We start from the raw sequence: 16,910 nt of genomic DNA on the forward strand, positions 1-16,910 counted from the left end.
AGTTTGGGTTATCTTATAATTCACGAATCCAATATGAATAGACTGTGTTACTATTTTTAGGTAAAGGAGGTTCACACCACCTAATATGGCTGAGAATAGATAAAGTCCGACGTAGAATTCAAATAAATTTATCAAATAAACCTTTATTGTTTGAACGATATAAACGATAATTTATATATGATATTGATAAATGTGGGTAAAACGCATTGTTTTCACTTTTCACAATGACCTTTATATTAAGCTGTCTGTATAAATATGTGTATTAAATAGTAATCTATTAATCAATGCTTGATATACCACAGTTGTATAACGAAAATTTACAGAGCAGTGCATTATAATCCAGCTTTCAAGACGACACAATCTCCCAAAAAACACCAAACTGTATGGACCCCAAAACTCATTCTAATTTGAGTATAATATTAATATTTTTTTATATTTTTTAAACCGGCTTATTTATCTTAAAAATTTTTATTTTTCGCCACTTGAATATAAGTGGTAATGCAGTTCGCGGTGGCATTAATTTACTGCGATGGCGCCGGTTGGGGTTGCGGTGCCAGACGGTTCACGAAGCCAATGCCAACCCGAATGATTTTACCTACAGCGGGCGGCGAGCGAGAAGCCAGCGCCTCAAAGGTGATGCGCAGCTCTGCAAAAGCAGTGCGTGGGTACGGATTGCGACGTGAACTGTAGCGCATGACCAAATAGTGGTAGTAGATTATTGGTGTCATAAGACCAGCATGGCTCCTATTGAATTGAATAAAATGTTACCGATTAAAACGCAGAGTTCAGAAACGAATAGTAATAACATACATAAAGGTCAATACAATGGCATAAGGCATAATGAAGATTTCGCAGAATGCGGTGGCCTTTAGGATGTTAGCCGCCTGGAATTCCACAATCGAAATGATGAAGCGTGCACCCCACCAAGAGTTTTGACCAATCAACTAAATAAGTAATTAATACGTTAATGTTATCTTTATATATCTCACTGGCCTATTATACTTACATCCAACAATTTGAGCGAATAGCTGGAGGCATGTAGCACTGAGTAAAGCATGACGGGGATCAGCACTAGAAGCGTGGGCCGAACGCTGAAGAAGATCAACGAGTACATCATGTAATGGCATGAATCCTCAGCAAACAAACGTGCCAAAAACTCGCGACTAAAGGAAAAAGCCGGTACTCGCTGATGCAAACGCAGTGCAGAGATGGCCGCATTGGCCAGCAGCACCTTGCTAAACGAGCTCTGTTGTGAGCTAATTATAAAAAATCAAATATTAGAAATAAACATTTTATCAGCAAATAATTGACTTGAATTGTTAATGAAATATTTACATAAATATGGGCAACACATAGCTAATGGTAAAGAAGATGACGAGCAGGCGAAGTGCCCACAGTGCCGAATCGATGCGATTAGTTTGGAAATGCTGAAGAAGCTTCGCTGGTGCATTCTGTGGTTGCTGTTGATGCTGCTGGTCCTGTTGCTGTTGTGATGAGCTGTTTGATTGCCCCTGGCCCTGATCCTGTGAAGCAGAATCGTTCTGGGCGCTGTCAAAGCGGGTTGCTTGCTCAGGTATCGTACTCATGGCTATTGTGATTTAATGATGCCAAATCTAAAAGTATTTGATAAACGCGTAAACATTAGAAGATGTCAAGCTTCTGATTATTTATAGATCGCTTATAATTTTCGTGAAGATCTAGATCAATTAGTTTTACAAGCGCGTAAAATTTCTTTAAATCTCTTAGCATATGCGAATTGGAGAAGTACATACTTTTTTACTTAACATTTAGAGTAATATTTAATTTTACATTTCTTTTCCTTAGTATTTTGCTTGGTTTATAATACGAGTTTATACCCTGCAGTTCTGAGCGCTAGTTCGTTGCTGGTGAAATAAGCGCTTACCACCCTGCAGTTCTGGAGGTGTCGATTGCCCTGGGTAAGTGCTTACCTCGCCGATCACTACATGGGTACTTACTAAAGTGACCTATAGTAATCGAACGTCGAACCACCTAGTCGACTCGAATTTGCGATTGGCCCTGGATAAGTGCTTACCTCGTCGATCACTACCTGGGTACTTACTAGATTAACCCTATAGTAATCGAACGTCGAACCACCTAGTTAATAAATATATGCGCATTAAAGCATAAGTACAAAATAACGGCAAGCATCGCTTTTGTTTTTGTTATTTTGTGGAAAAAGTATACACAAGTTTAAAGAGAAAACTTCGATTATGCTTTACATCGCTGTTTGTTTACGCGTCTTTGTTTTATTTTGTGCTACTCTTTTACTCAAACGCAGCTGTGTTTCCTAGATGATGAAATTATTGCAAGCATTTGAGTTGAGAAGTGCAAAGCGGATCCGCGATCAATTATTAGGTGAGTTACTTAAAAAATAATTTATGTATGCATTATATGTTTAATGTGTAAAATATTAAATAAACAGATAATAAAAGAATATCAAGCAGTTAGTATAATGCATAGTTCTACAGTGGAAAGCGACAATGTGCCTAAAGAAGAGGAAGTGGAAATTATGACAGAAAATCTACGTTATAGAAATAATGACAGGGAATGCGGCCTAAAAAGAAGACAATTTCTTTGGTGTTATGATCGGTGAGTATTTTAAAAGATAATTATTTAAAATCATTATCCACTTTAATCTATTAAGACTTTTTAATCCTTTATTTCCAGATTCAATAACTGAGGACCAGTTGAGAAAGGCCTTGCAGCACAAAAAAACGATATTTTAAAACTCAAGTTGCCTTAAAGTAATAAAAGTATCCGTCTTATTAAAATTAAATAAAACTGTAATTGTAATTGTAAATTTTTTTTTAATTTATAATGGCCGACCCCTACATGGGGTCCGATGTAAGCACTTATTTTACTGACCCTTCAATGGGGTCCCATGTAAGCACTTATTTTACCGGCCGTTCCATGGGGTCTAATGTAAGCACTTATTTTACTGACCCTAATATGTTGCACTATTTCACTAGTTCGTGGTAATCGAGGCGGTGGCGATTGACCCTATTTGCGGACATTTCATACAAAACGGAAATTAAGAAACGCATGGCTAGACGCCACTTTGTAAGTAGTGACTGGCTCCTGGTAAGCGCTTATTTCACCAGCAACGAACTAGCGCTCAGAACTGCAGGGCAGGAGCCAGTCACTACTTACAAAGTGGCGTCTAGCCATGCGTTTCTTAATTTCCGTTTTTGTATGAAATGTCCGCAAATAGGGTCAATCGCCACCGCCTCGATTACCACGAACTAGTGAAATAGTGCAACATATTAGGGTCAGTAAAATAAGTGCTTACATCGGACCCCATGTAGGGGTCGGCCATTATAAATTAAAAAAAAATTTACAATTACAATTACAGTTTTTATTTAATTTTAATTTTTCTTTATTTTAATAAGACGGATACTTTTATTACTTTAAGGCAACTTGAGTTTTAAAATATCGTTTTTTGAGCTGCAAGGCCTTTCTCAACTGGTCCTCAGTTATTGAATCTGGAAATAAAGGATTAAAAGTCTTAATAGATTAAAGTGGATAATGATTTTAAATAATTATCTTTTAAAATACTCACCGATCATAACACCAAAAGAAATTGTCTTCTTTTAGGCCGCATTCCCCTGTCATTATTTCTATAACGTAGATTTTCTGTCATAATTTCCACTTCCTCTTCTTTAGGCACATTGTCGCTTTCCACTGTAGAACTATGCATTATACTAACTGCTTGATATTCTTTTATTATCTGTTTATTTAATATTTTACACATTAAACATATAATGCATACATAAATTATTTTTTAAGTAACTCACCTAATAATTGATCGCGGATCCGCTTTGCACTTCTCAACTCAAATGCTTGCAATAATTTCATCATCTAGGAAACACAGCTGCGTTTGAGTAAAAGAGTAGCACAAAATAAAACAAAGACGCGTAAACAAACAGCGATGTAAAGCATAATCGAAGTTTTCTCTTTAAACTTGTGTATACTTTTTCCACAAAATAACAAAACAAAAGCGATGCTTGCCGTTATTTTGTACTTATGCTTTAATGCGCATATATTTATTAACTAGGTGGTTCGACGTTCGATTACTATAGGGTTAATCTAGTAAGTACCCAGGTAGTGATCGACGAGGTAAGCACTTATCCAGGGCCAATCGCAAATTCGAGTCGACTAGGTGGTTCGACGTTCGATTACTATAGGGTCACTTTAGTAAGTACCCATGTAGTGATCGGCGAGGTAAGCACTTACCCAGGGCAATCGACACCTCCAGAACTGCAGGGTAGCTACCCTGAAATGTATTCTTCTTGTCGGGTCTTAGATGTAAAAAAAATGGTAATGGAAATATAAACACAGGGAATAACTGGCTAATTTAAAAGCGAAACCAGTTGCATGGAAAGTTACATATAAATCTAGTTAATTTTGTGGTCTAAAAGATAATCTTCAATGTTGCATGTACAAGTTAACAGACAAAACATTTCGAAACCCAAACAACAAATCCCACAAGTCCAAAATGCAGACTCAGCGTCTGACCAACTTCCTGCACGCGCCGAGTGCACCTGCAAACATTCCAAGAAGACCCAAGCCAAGTTGCCCAATACATCCGCCACATGCCGGTGCAAGCAATTCCAAGAATAAGAAGCATTGCACCCAATTCACCAACCAAAGCAGCGCTGTCAACGCCGCTGCTGAAACTCGCAGCTTTATATAGGGCTAGCTTTAGAATTAGTCTTTAGTCTCTAATTTGATTTCAATAAAGAACGGTTCCAATCGGAATCTTAATCAAATATATTTTTGTTATTATTTTTAAATAAATAATTAACTGGCGCCCGAGCAGGGACCGGAAAGTTCGCGTATCGATAGTGCAAAACCGTATCTAAGTGCGCCAAAGAACATTTTCGGTCAAATCGCGTTACGATAGAGCAAAACCGTATCTAAGTGCGTGAAAACGAATAGTGCATCGACAGAACAAAACAGTTTCTAAGTGCGCAATTCAAGTTATTATCCCAATAGAGGCTCGTGATAATTAATCACTGGGAAATAACAATCAGCCAATCGGACATTAATTTGACGAAGTGCAACTAAGCCAAAAGGACGTTAATTCGACCAAGTGCGACCAAAGCAATTAAATTTGCAAAACCTTCTCGACTATTAAATTAGTCAGTTGAAGGAACAGTTCAAGCAATCTCGGCAATTAAGTTAGCCAACACAAACCTGTACCAAGCCATTAAATTAGCTAGTGTAACAGGTGAGATTGTGAGAACTGCATCGGTGGACCACATATTCTGCAAGATCCGTTCTCAGAATACTCTCCAGAAGGTATGGATCACGGAGCCCCAGTAGCAGCTGCAAAAAGGAACAACCCCGTCCCATCAGGAAAGGTGGCCACATCATTGCTAATGTAAGTTAGATATAAGAAATTTTACAAAGAAAAGAAAACAAAAACGGAAATAAAAACATAAAGCAAAGTGTAAAAATACACAAGACTCCAAGGAGTCCATATAGAATATAGCAAATCGCAAGCAAATAAATAAAACTAAAAGCGAAAAGCAAAATTTTGAAAAAATATATAAGAAAAGAAACAAATTATTGCAAAGTAAACAAGACTCAAAAGAGTCCATAGTAAAAGAGTAAATAACATAAATAAGCGTAAAGCGATAAATCAAACAAAAAGATCACAACGGTGATATAACTTATTCCAACTTTGCGATTCCCAAGGGACCCTCCAAAGTAGAAGGAAAAAACCATCCACTGGTTATAAACTTTAATAAAAAACAAAAAAAAAAAAAACAAAAAATAGCTTTTAAATTTCATCTTATCGCTTATGGCCAATCGTCATAACTTAATTCGACCCCCCATACTAAATCCAGAAGAAATAGAACAAGTGAACGAAGCACAAAGACAACGTTCAATTGAGAGACAAAACAATAGGCATTTAGAACATCAACAAAACAGACCCACAATGAACGAAGATAACAGAGCCGCTCTAACAGCCGCTATAAGCGAAATATTAGCCGAACAATTGCCAATATTAATAAGACAACATACCAATCCTGTAGAAGATTTTCTAAGTCTCCCAGATCATGTTATTGCGCCAGAACATCAAAGAAATTTGACAGATCTTGACAGAGTACCCGACATAGCAAAAGGTTTGCGTGAGTTTAGTGGAAACCCAGAAGAATTTAGCTCATGGAAAAAAGTGTAGAGCGTGTTTTACAAGCATATAACTCATACCAAGGTACGCCCAAATATCATAATATCTTGCACACCATCCGAGACAAGATAACGAAAAGTGCAGACCAAGCTTTAGAAGCATATAAGGTACCGCTTAACTGGGATGCCATGTGCAGATGTCTTTCACTACATTATGCAGATAAACGAGACATAGCAACCCTAGAATATGAAATGACTACATTAGTACAAGGTCCGAATCAATCAGTGGAAGATTTCCACAAAGACGTATACAGACACTTGTCTCTAATTTTAAATAAAACGAGTAGCATGGATATTGACAGAAACGGGGAAGCAATGTTGACAAAATTATACAGAGACAAAGCGCTAGACACTTTCATTCGAGGGCTACAAGGTGACTTGCCTCGGTTATTAGGCATGAAAGAACCAGCAGACTTACCTACCGCACTACATCTCTGCTTAAAATGGAAAATCAAACCTTTAGGTCGAAACATGCCACTTTTAAAGGACATCCGACACATTTTAGAAACAGTAATGGTAAACCCATACCAGCCCCACGGAATGTCATCTTCTCAAACAGACAACCACCACCAATCCCTTTCAGACAACAACAGCCACGACAATACTTACACTACGGACAACTACCACCAACTCCACTACCAAGACAATATTTCCCAAATTCTGGGTATCAACCAATTGCCAACCCACGGCAATACACTGTTGCCACAACCTCTCAACAGGTTGCCCCACCTAGGCCAATGGCCCCGAAACCGCTACCGCGTCCAGAACCAATGGATGTGGATTCCAGCGTTCAAACGAAATTTGTCAACTACATGAACAGACCACGATTCGAAGCTGGGAAAAGACCCCCCGGTCCTATACCAGACGGACAGAAACGACAGAGAAACTTTAACATACAGACAAACAACGACGAAATAACAGAACCTTCGACAGAAACTTACGATACCACAACTAACTATGAACAAGCAGTCGCTGAATACGAGACTCACGCAGACGTAGAACAAACAATAGAAGAATACGTAGAACAAGTAGACCAATATGACAACAACTATGAAGATGACACTTGCGAATTTTATGACTACTCTGCACTAAATTTTTAGAGTAAAGAGTTCCTCTCTCCCATACTTTACTTGTAGATTGAGGAACGGCCAAATAATTAGAATTCTCATTGACACTGGATCCAATAGAAATTACATCAAGCCGAAATTTGTAGAAAACCCCACTCCAAATAAAAACCCTTTTCACGCCGTCTCGATAGGAGGTAATACACTGGTAACACACCACAAAAATGCCAACTTGTTCAATATAACAGATGTTGAGGTGAAATTTTTCTTATTAAAAGATCTAGAAACTTTTGATGCTATTTTAGGAAACGACACCTTAAAGGAATTAAGAGCAGAAATAAATCCAAGTAAAAACCTAATGGTAATCAGAAACAAGATAAAAATCCCTTTAAAAGAACAAATCTTCGAAGCAGTAAATACAATAGTACCAAGAACAAGCCACCTGTCAGAAACACAGAAAACAAATCTAAACCAACTCTTAAAAAAATTTCCAAACCTCTTCGCCAATCCAAATCAAAAACTGACCTACACAACCAAGGTACAAGCAACAATAAGAACATCAACCGACACCCCTGTATATTCCAAGTTCTATCAGTATCCAATGTCACTGAAAGATGAAGTGAATAAACAGATAAAAGAACTTTTAGAAGATGGAATAATTCGACCGTCTCGGTCCCCATACAATTCTCCCGTATGGATCGTACCCAAAAAAGCTGACGCTTCAGGAAAAAGAAATATCGCGTCGTAATAGACTATCGCAAAATAAACAGAGTAACCATTGCAGACAAATACCCTATTCCTGAGATAGGTGAAGTACTTGCACAGCTAGGCAATAATAGAGTATTTTCGGTTTTAGACCTTAAAAGTGGTTTTCATCAAATCCCTTTGAAACCTTCCGATATAGAAAAGACCGCATTCTCCGTCAATAACGGAAAGTATGAGTTTACACGACTCCCATTTGGTCTCAAAAACGCGCCCGCTATATTTCAGCGAGCTTTGGATGACATACTTCATGAACATATCGGTAAGATATGTTTCATTTACATAGACGATATCATCATATTTAGTAAAGATGATGAATCCCATTACAAGAACTTGGAGTTAATTTTTCGAACTTTACAAGATGCCAACATGAAATGTCAGTTAGATAAATGCGAGTTCATGAAGAATAAAGTCGAATTTCTAGGTTTTGTAATTTCCGATAAAGGCATCGAAACAAATCCAAATAAAGTCGCAGCGATAGCCAACTATCCCTGCCCTAAAACACTAAAAGAGCTGAGATCTTTTCTTGGACTCTCCGGCTACTACCGAAGATTCATACAAAGTTATGCTAAGTTAGCAAAACCCCTTACGTCTCTTTTAAGAGGGAAGATGGACATGTGTCCAAAAACAGGTCATCAAAAACCAATTACTCTTGACTCCGAAGCATTGAAGGCTTTTCAAAAACTACGAAGTTGTCTTATTTCAAAGGAAATAATTCTTCGCTATCCAGATTTTACTAAAGAATTTCACTTGACAACGGACGCGTCTAATTACGCAATAGGAGCAGTCCTATCGCAAGACAACCAACCAATTTCATTCCTATCGAGAACACTAGCAAAAGCAGAAGAAAACTATGCAGCTAACGAAAAGAAATGCTGGCCATCATCTGGTCACTTAAAGCTCTCAAAAATTATTTATATGGGAAAGCAAAAGTCAAAATATTCACCGACCATCAACCCCTTACACATTCCTTGAGCAGTTGGAACGGAAATGCTAGAATTAAAAGATGGAAATCCTACTTAGAAGAATATGACTACGAAATATTCTACAAACCAGGAAAGGAGAACGTCGTAGCTGACGCACTCTCGAGAATATCAACTGATCAAATCAATTCCATAGCCTCAACTCAGCATAGTGCAGAAAGCTCAAGTCACGAACTAATACCCAGTATGGAAGTCCCCATTAATGTTTTCAAGAACCAAATATTTCTTAACAAATCAGATAAATCCGACTACATATTCTCTATACCATTCCCCACGTTCCATCGACACGAAATATACAAAAAGGAATTTAACGATAAAGAATTAGTAGAAACACTTAAAAAATACCTCAACCCTTCGGTTATAAATGGCATCCAAACAACTGAGGATATAATGGGGAAAATACAACTATTATATCCTAAATATTTCAAAAACGTCAAAACCCGATTCTCTCAATCCATGACTGTAGACCTCACCAACGAATCTAGACAAGAGGAGGAAATCCTCAAAATCCACAATAGAGCACACCGCAGTGCCGAAGAAAATAAAATTCAATTAGCAGAAAAATTCTACTTCCCTAAAATGAAACAAAAATAAGCAACATAGTAAGGCAATGCAAAATTTGTAAGGAATCTAAATATGACCGACATCCCCCTAATCCAGAAATAAAAAAAACTCCAATACCAGAATATCCCGGTCACATCATTCACATCGACATTTACTCAACCAAAGGCCATTTAGTTCTTACAGCAATAGATAAATTCTCAAAACTAGCACAGGCACGCATAATCAATTCAAAAGCAATAGAAGACATTCGAACACCACTTAGGGACATTATTTTCTATTATGGAGTTCCTAAGTTCGTTGTAATAGATAATGAGAAATCTCTCAACTCAAGGTCCATAAAATTCATGCTTGAGGATCAGTTAAATATTACAATTTACACTGCGCCACCATATAAGAGTACAGTTAATGGACAAGTAGAAAGGTTCCATTCGACACTTTCCGAAGTAATGAGATGCTTACAGAAAGAAAACCACCATAGAACTTTCGAAGAGCTCCTGGATAGAGCTATATACGAATATAACTACTCTTTCCACTCCACAACCAAAAAGCGACCATTAGAGGTATTCTTTGGAAGGAGAGTCACGACAAACCCAGACCAGTACGAACAGGCCAGACAAGACAATATTGACAAACTTAAGATCGCACAAAATAAAATTTACAATTCCACAACAAAAGCAGAAACGAAATAATAACTTATGAGCCAGGACAAGAAATATATGTAAAAGTAAACACTCGTTTAGGTTCAAAACTTTCCCAAGATTTAAGAAAGAATTAGTTAAAGAAGATAAAAATACAAACATTTTAACAGAATCTGGAAGAATCGTACATAAAAGTAACATCAAATCATAATATTCGCAGGGTATTACTATGGACAATAACGGAAGCTACAATGGACATTACAAACTACACGAACGTTCAGACAGTGACCATTCATAGGGGACTGGGAAAGTTACAGACATCCTCAACAAAATTAGTACATGTAATAGACCTTAATCAAATCCAGGAAGCACTAGACCTACTTAACAGTCACACTGAAGAGGGCCTAAAGCGTAGTCCGCTATATTCAACAATACATCATGAGTTAATCGCTACCACTAACGCACTCAAAACAATAACAGATTCCCCAAATAAACGAAAATCTAGGTCACTAAATTGGTTAGGTACAGGTTGGAAGTACATAGCAGGTAACCCAGATCATGACGATCTCGTCATGTTAAAGGAAAATATCAATAATCTCATCAGTAATAATAATCAACAGGTTATAGTTAATACACAACTGGAGCAAAGAATTAACAAACTTACGTCCTTATCGAACTCCTAACTAATTCAATACAAAAAAGTAGTTTTCTTAGTAACGAGGTAGCCATTAGCCTTCATAATGAAATCCGATTATTAAAAGATGAAATAGTAAATATCAAATATGCCACTCAGTGGGCCAAATTAAATATAGCAAATACTCTTTTACTAAATGAAAATGAACTAACAGAAATTGGAGAAATATTTAGAAAAGGCAATATGCCACCATTGTCAATCGAAGAGATAATGGAATTTTCCGATATATCAATGCTTCATAATAAAACTACACTTTTGTATATTGTCAAAATTCCTAACCTAGAAGAAATTGAATATCAAAATATTTTATTAAAACCAATAGTAAAAAATAACGCAATTGTACACTTAGAAATAAGTCAACTATTTTTGTATAATGATATAGTATATGGCATACCAAAAAATTGTAAAACCTACTTAAACATAAAAGTTTGCGACAAAAAGAATGTTATTGATGTAAGCCAAACACATTGTATTCCGAAACTAGTTAAGGAGAGAGAGCACTGTGCAGTTTCAGCAACGCGGATCACATCCCGGAGATAGAGGAAATCGACAATGGTCTAATTCTCCTCAACAACTTCAACGGCAATTTGGTCTGGAATGGAACCGGAAATCATCTGGAAGGGTCATTTCTAATTCACCTAATCAACGATTCCATGCAAATCAAAGAGCGGCTATTCAACAATATGGAGCCAGTCATTATGCAACCAAAAGTGCCAATCTCACAAATAACAGCCGAAGAAACTGAACGTTTAAGGATTTTATCCCTAGAAGCACTGGAGGCGCTTCATCTCAATAACACCAACAAGCTGCAATACATACAGACGCATTCCATGGTCAACAGCATTACAATGTTAACGCTCTTCGGTGTCATCCTGATAACAGCGTTAGGACTTCACGCTTGCAGTCGGAAGAAGAACACCATTACCCTTCAACTTGGACCAACACCAGCTCCATCAGAAACATTGAAGCCACCACTCCGCAAGCAAGAAGATTTACAGAAAAATCCACTGCCTCAATTCAACAACATCCCATACTTTTGAGAAATAAAAATTGCTTGAGGACAAGCACGAATTAGAGGGGGAAGAGTTAACAGACAAAACATTTCGAAACCCAAACAACAAATCCCACAAGTCCAAAATGCAGACTCAGCGTCTGACCAACTTCCTGCACGCGCCGAGTGCACCTGCAAACATTCCAAGAAGACCCAAGCCAAGTTGCCCAATACATCCGCCACATGCCGGTGCAAGCAATTCCAAGAATAAGAAGCATTGCACCCAATTCACCAACCAAAGCAGCGCTGTCAACGCCGCTGCTGAAACTCGCAGCTTTATATAGGGCTAGCTTTAGAATTAGTCTTTAGTCTCTAATTTGATTTCAATAAAGAACGGTTCCAATCGGAATCTTAATCAAATATATTTTTGTTATTATTTTTAAATAAATAATTAACTTACATACATACATGTATGTAGCAATGGTAGTTTGCAAGCTTTGTCGTGCATGAAGTAACTTGAGAGAATAATAAAAACTAACAAGACGAGCAAGTTCTCGGATTTCAAAATTTAATTTAAGATTTCACCTCAACACAACACTTTGAAAGCTAGTTTTATTGCATGCATCTTTACTTCAATTTAAAGGGGTCAAACTACCACCAAGAAATGCTCTTAATGAAGAAAAGCAATTAAATTGTTTGAAGGTAAAGGTAAATATGTATAAGCATATGTACATATAAATATGTTAATAAACAGACTTAAATAACTCACAACTCAGTTATGCCATGACTTTATACAGCGTCAAAACAAATTTAACGGTTTAACGAATAAATTCTAAACAACATTTCCAAATTAAATTTTAGCTTAGTTTCCTACGTAAAAACAACATACAACAACATACCCGATTTTCATAAGTTAACGACTGCTTACTCTAGTAACAGCCAGATGCGTGTTGCTCAACTAATTACCAAACAGGTGACAGAGCCAGATAAGTTAGCACACATATGTACATATGTATACGTAGATAAGGGAACAGAGAAAGAGAGAGAGAAGTGAAATGCTTAAGCAATTGCATAGTCAACTCGAATACGAATACATCGAATTAAGGTTGGGGCCAGCAATTCGTAGTTAATAACATACTTTGTATGAACATTGAGCATTTAAATATCTACTTTAGATAACGTACAATTTTACTTCAATTGGGTTATGTTATGTACCTAACCTCGGAATAGGTTCATTCAAGGGATAGAGTAAATAATAATCATCTAGTTGCTTTACATTAACAGCTGACGATTCGATCCGGCTACTTCATTAATATCGGTATCGTCCCTCATATAAGTAGATCGGTCCTATCAGTATCCAATGAACGATGTTTTAGCCGATCGACTTGCCTACACATCTGTTCCATATTCTTGTTCATTTAGTTAGGTTTGATTTATATTAAAGTCGACTAAAAATCAAATACTCATATTGATTGTCGAAGTGTACTTACATAGGTAGTAACTAAATGTGTGTCCACAAAAACATATAATGTCAGGCAGGCTACCTGACCGATAATGAGTGACACGTCAGTTACACTAACAATTGCTTTGTAGCGGTGTGGCTCTATTCACTGAGGTCTCAATTCGTTGACATGGATATTCTTAAACTACTTTAATAAATAAACTAAATAAGCCAGCAATTTATGAAAAATGCATTTTGAACTTCACATGTTACTTACACATTTGAAAGTGGGAAAATTAGACCCGAATTAGGAACTTTATGGGCAACATCGTGACAAATCATTTGTCATATTTTGAGAGAAACGTGGAAATTTAGATGAAAACAAAATTTTACACAGCCCAATCACATTATTAACCATTCAACAGTAGTTCTCTGATTTGTGGACTCACTTCAAACACTTATGTATGTACAATCATTTGATTTGTGCAGCTAGTAATAATTGGCATAGCCGTGGCCATTCATTGCAAAACATAGAATATCAGGATAGATTCTCACTATTACTACTTATTAGGCTATTTAAACCGACTTACCCTTACAATGATGATAACCCGCACCGTTCTCTTAGTGTTCAAGTTAAATTAAATAAAAATTGTCGACACGCAGTTGAGATTTAATAAATATATCGATAAAGGTACGCAGTACTCGTAATATCGATAGTTGACGGCTGACAGCTACATCGCCAGTGTGTACACAAATAAATTGCGAAGCCACCTGGTAATAGCTTTACTGAGATATATTCCTAAGGATTTCTATATATGTACATATAAGCGATGGATGATGATGACACTTCACTGCCAGCTGATACATTGGCTATTCTCCAACAATTTCTGGCAGAACGTACGCAGCGTGAGCATGATGAACAACAACTTATGATAAACGTGTCTGGATTAGATGCACATTTCGAAGAGGATTGGGTAAGAAATGATTTTGAAAGTATGACAAACAGTAATGATTCTGTGCACATCTTTCAGCAACTCAGTCAGTTTTGGTACAGTGTCGAAACAAAACGAGCAATTGGCGATGCTTTAGCTAAAATTGCCAAAGAACACGATAACACATCATGTTTCCGGATAGCTTTATTATCATGTCCATCGCTCTACGCAACGATAAAAAAATTGCATTCGAATGGTAAGTACATATAAAGCAGCGTTCAATCGATCGATTAACATAAAGAAATCTTTCAGTCAATATATTCGAATACGATAAACGATTCGCTGCTTATGGAACCGATTTTGTGCATTATGATTATAATGCTGTAGATAGCAATAAGGATTACCTAAGTCATCAAAATCAATGCTACGATTTGATAATTGCGGATCCACCCTTTCTATCCGAAGAATGCATGAGGAAGATGTCCAAAATAGTAAATAACTTACAACGCCGAAGCGATTCAAAAATTGTATTTTGTTCTGGTGAAGTTGTTGAACCTTGGTTGACTGCCTATTTGCCAGTTCACAAATGTCGCTTCCAACCACAACATGAACGCAATTTGGGTAACGAATTTGTTACTTATGCAAACTTTAATTTCGATGAATACTTTGATATTAAATAACGCAAGAATGGATGTGCACTCCAAACACAAATGATTTTTTTATTTAGTTGTTGCGTCCGCTTCCTTACGCTGTTGCACAAGCTCGCGCAGACCATCTTCTTGATCCTTCAGTGACTTTTGTAGAAATTCCTTCTTTTTTTTCAAGCAGTTCAATTGCCTTGTCGCATTTGTCCTGCTTGGTCTTTAGCTCGTCACGCATATTTTGCACATCTGTCAACAGAAACATACGGCCAACAGACAAATATACTCTATAAGGAATGTTTTGGTTTAAGAGATTAAATTATGGATTATACATTTTGATTACGACTACTCACTTTGTGTCGTCCGATAAACTGCTGGTTCCTTTCTCAGTTAGCGTATACGTCTGTTTACCTGTCTTCACCATATCACACTTCATATCAATCATGTTTATCTTCTTCGTAGTGTCCAATTTGTTAATTTGCATCTCAGTAAATGCCTGTAAAACAATTACAGATTATTTGTGAAATCAAGAAGATACTTTATTGGTTTTGTCAGTTACCTTTTTCAATTCCAAATCCATTTGTGCCATTTTTAACGAAGAGGACTCAAATATATTATTATTGGCCTTAAACGTTTTAGCTATGCAAGTAATTTTACGAAAATTTAAACACCTGCTATCTTAAGTTTTTTTTTTACAGATTGGAACTGTAGGCGATATATCGATAAAATCCATTCTCTTGATTTAAGGAAAATGCATGTGCTTCAAGGTACATACATATGTGCGTCAAGATAGCTTCGCAATTTTAGATTCAACTATCGATACAAAAAATCGGATATGAAAACATTATTTTTTTCTGTTAGTTTTAGTTTAAAATCATTTAACATCTGAATAGATAATTTAATTATCTTTCTATTAAATTTTATGCAGTGTTTATGCAGCAAATTCGTTTAAAAAATTGGGGTTGTGGCCAGTATCTCGATTCTGACGAGTTCTTGGCCAAGTGGGCTTATAACAAAGTACAGGATTTGAAAAAATTTACTTTTCGTTACTGTACAGTCCTCAGTTGCGCGAAATTGAATTTTTTCCGCGCAACTCCATATAAAAAAACGGTGTTATCACAAAAATTTAATTTTTTCGAAAACTGCTATACCGATTTGAATAAAACAAAAAGCAAAATATTTTTTTATTTGATTCGAATAGAATGAAATAGAGCGACATCGCCGACAAGTTCTCCAAATATGAAGAATAATTTAACAGTATTAACACATTGTTTTGCCGCTAACAGTGTTCTAGTAAACTGCAAAATTGCGAATTCTATAAGAATATAAAATTGCGTATATTTATTAATTCTAATAAATCAATTCATATGTAAATAGAATATTTAAATGTAATATTAAATTATAGATATGGTTGTTTCATTTAGTTATTTTCTGCCAGTATTTAAAGTCCCGTCAAAGTCCAAAGGGTGTTACTTCACAGTGAAGTTTTCCGATTTGAGTCAGCTCTGGCCTGACTGGTTCCAGTACTTAATGCACCTGCGAAATGATTTTGTTTTTGCCGGTTAACAAAAGGTCAATTTTCTCATAAACCGCTCTAAGGATTTCAACCAAAATTGCTACATATCTTCCTTATAGTTGTATGTACGAACGCATAATGCGCGCTATGGCCGACAAGAAAGTAAAAAAAAAAAGTTATGGTCATTAATCGGCAACATTATTTCTTTGTGCTCATTTTTAATGGGGCTGGAGCTGAGGTTATTGTACTTTTCCCGAAATATCTCGAGATATTTATGATATTACTATAACTTGTCATAAGCCGATTTACAAATTTTTTTTTTATCCGATATTTTTGTATCGATATGTGACGCTAAAGTTGCGGAGCTATCTTGACGCACTTTGAGATCACATCATCAATGTTATAATAATGGTTTTATAATAAATTCAAATTGAAAGAAAAAAAAAAATAAAATCAAAAGACACATCC

The 16,910-nt window shown here is 36.4% G+C and overlaps 3 protein-coding genes and 2 long non-coding RNA genes across 6 annotated transcripts; 2 read left to right on the top strand and 3 right to left on the bottom strand.

Annotated features, from left to right (window-relative positions):
- Positions 1–112: 112 nt before the first annotated feature.
- LOC133834885 (Krueppel homolog 2) lies at positions 113–14,083 on the bottom strand. Of its 2 annotated transcripts, none has more exons than XM_062264653.1 (5): positions 13,944–14,083; positions 1,336–1,613; positions 1,007–1,256; positions 811–944; positions 113–744 (listed from the first exon to the last, which is right to left on the bottom strand). In XM_062264653.1, the coding sequence occupies exons 2-5, from the start codon at positions 1,584–1,586 to the stop codon at positions 522–524; spliced, it is 858 nt and encodes a 285-aa protein (XP_062120637.1). In that variant the 5' UTR covers positions 1,587–1,613; positions 13,944–14,083; the 3' UTR covers positions 113–521. The 2 variants fall into 2 exon arrangements, with proteins under 2 accessions (XP_062120637.1, XP_062120638.1); XM_062264654.1 differs by lacking the exon at positions 13,944–14,083 and adding an exon at positions 13,403–13,558.
- Positions 1,907–2,586, top strand: LOC133850141 (uncharacterized). Its single transcript, XR_009895587.1, has 3 exons — positions 1,907–1,937; positions 2,300–2,376; positions 2,444–2,586. It is a non-coding gene; the product is annotated as an uncharacterized LOC133850141 (long non-coding RNA).
- Positions 3,618–4,000, bottom strand: LOC133850704 (uncharacterized). The gene is made up of 2 exons (XR_009895686.1): positions 3,816–4,000; positions 3,618–3,748 (listed from the first exon to the last, which is right to left on the bottom strand). It is a non-coding gene; the product is annotated as an uncharacterized LOC133850704 (long non-coding RNA).
- Positions 14,084–14,183: 100 nt separating the features above from the next.
- On the top strand, positions 14,184–15,577 carry LOC133834886 (protein-lysine N-methyltransferase CG9154). The gene is made up of 3 exons (XM_062264655.1): positions 14,184–14,327; positions 14,385–14,541; positions 14,598–15,577. The coding sequence occupies exons 1-3, from the start codon at positions 14,184–14,186 to the stop codon at positions 14,963–14,965; spliced, it is 669 nt and encodes a 222-aa protein (XP_062120639.1). The 3' UTR covers positions 14,966–15,577.
- On the bottom strand, positions 14,915–15,628 carry LOC133834887 (prefoldin subunit 1). Its single transcript, XM_062264656.1, is given in 4 exon segments — positions 14,915–15,103; positions 15,105–15,213; positions 15,280–15,422; positions 15,486–15,628. Coding segments are annotated over 4 exon segments (381 nt in total). The 5' UTR covers positions 15,516–15,628; the 3' UTR covers positions 14,915–15,004.
- Positions 15,629–16,910: the final 1,282 nt, after the last annotated feature.

The sequence above is a fragment of the Drosophila sulfurigaster genome, chromosome 2L (genome assembly GCF_023558435.1).
Source record: "Drosophila sulfurigaster albostrigata strain 15112-1811.04 chromosome 2L, ASM2355843v2, whole genome shotgun sequence".
In the NCBI taxonomy this organism is placed as follows: domain Eukaryota; kingdom Metazoa; phylum Arthropoda; class Insecta; order Diptera; family Drosophilidae; genus Drosophila; species Drosophila sulfurigaster.

Coding starts and splice junctions, on each gene's coding strand:
- LOC133834885 (XM_062264653.1), bottom strand. CDS start 1,586: ATGAGTACGATACCTGAGCAAGCAACCCGCTTTGACAGCGCCCAGAAC. Junction 1,257..1,335: donor TATGTGTTGCCCATATTTAT/GTAAATATTTCA, acceptor TTTTATAATTAG/CTCACAACAGAGCTCGTTTA. Junction 745..810: donor GCCATTGTATTGACCTTTAT/GTATGTTATTAC, acceptor TCAATTCAATAG/GAGCCATGCTGGTCTTATGA.
- LOC133834886 (XM_062264655.1), top strand. CDS start 14,184: ATGGATGATGATGACACTTCACTGCCAGCTGATACATTGGCTATTCTC. Junction 14,328..14,384: donor CACATTTCGAAGAGGATTGG/GTAAGAAATGAT, acceptor CACATCTTTCAG/CAACTCAGTCAGTTTTGGTA. Junction 14,542..14,597: donor AAAAAAATTGCATTCGAATG/GTAAGTACATAT, acceptor GAAATCTTTCAG/TCAATATATTCGAATACGAT.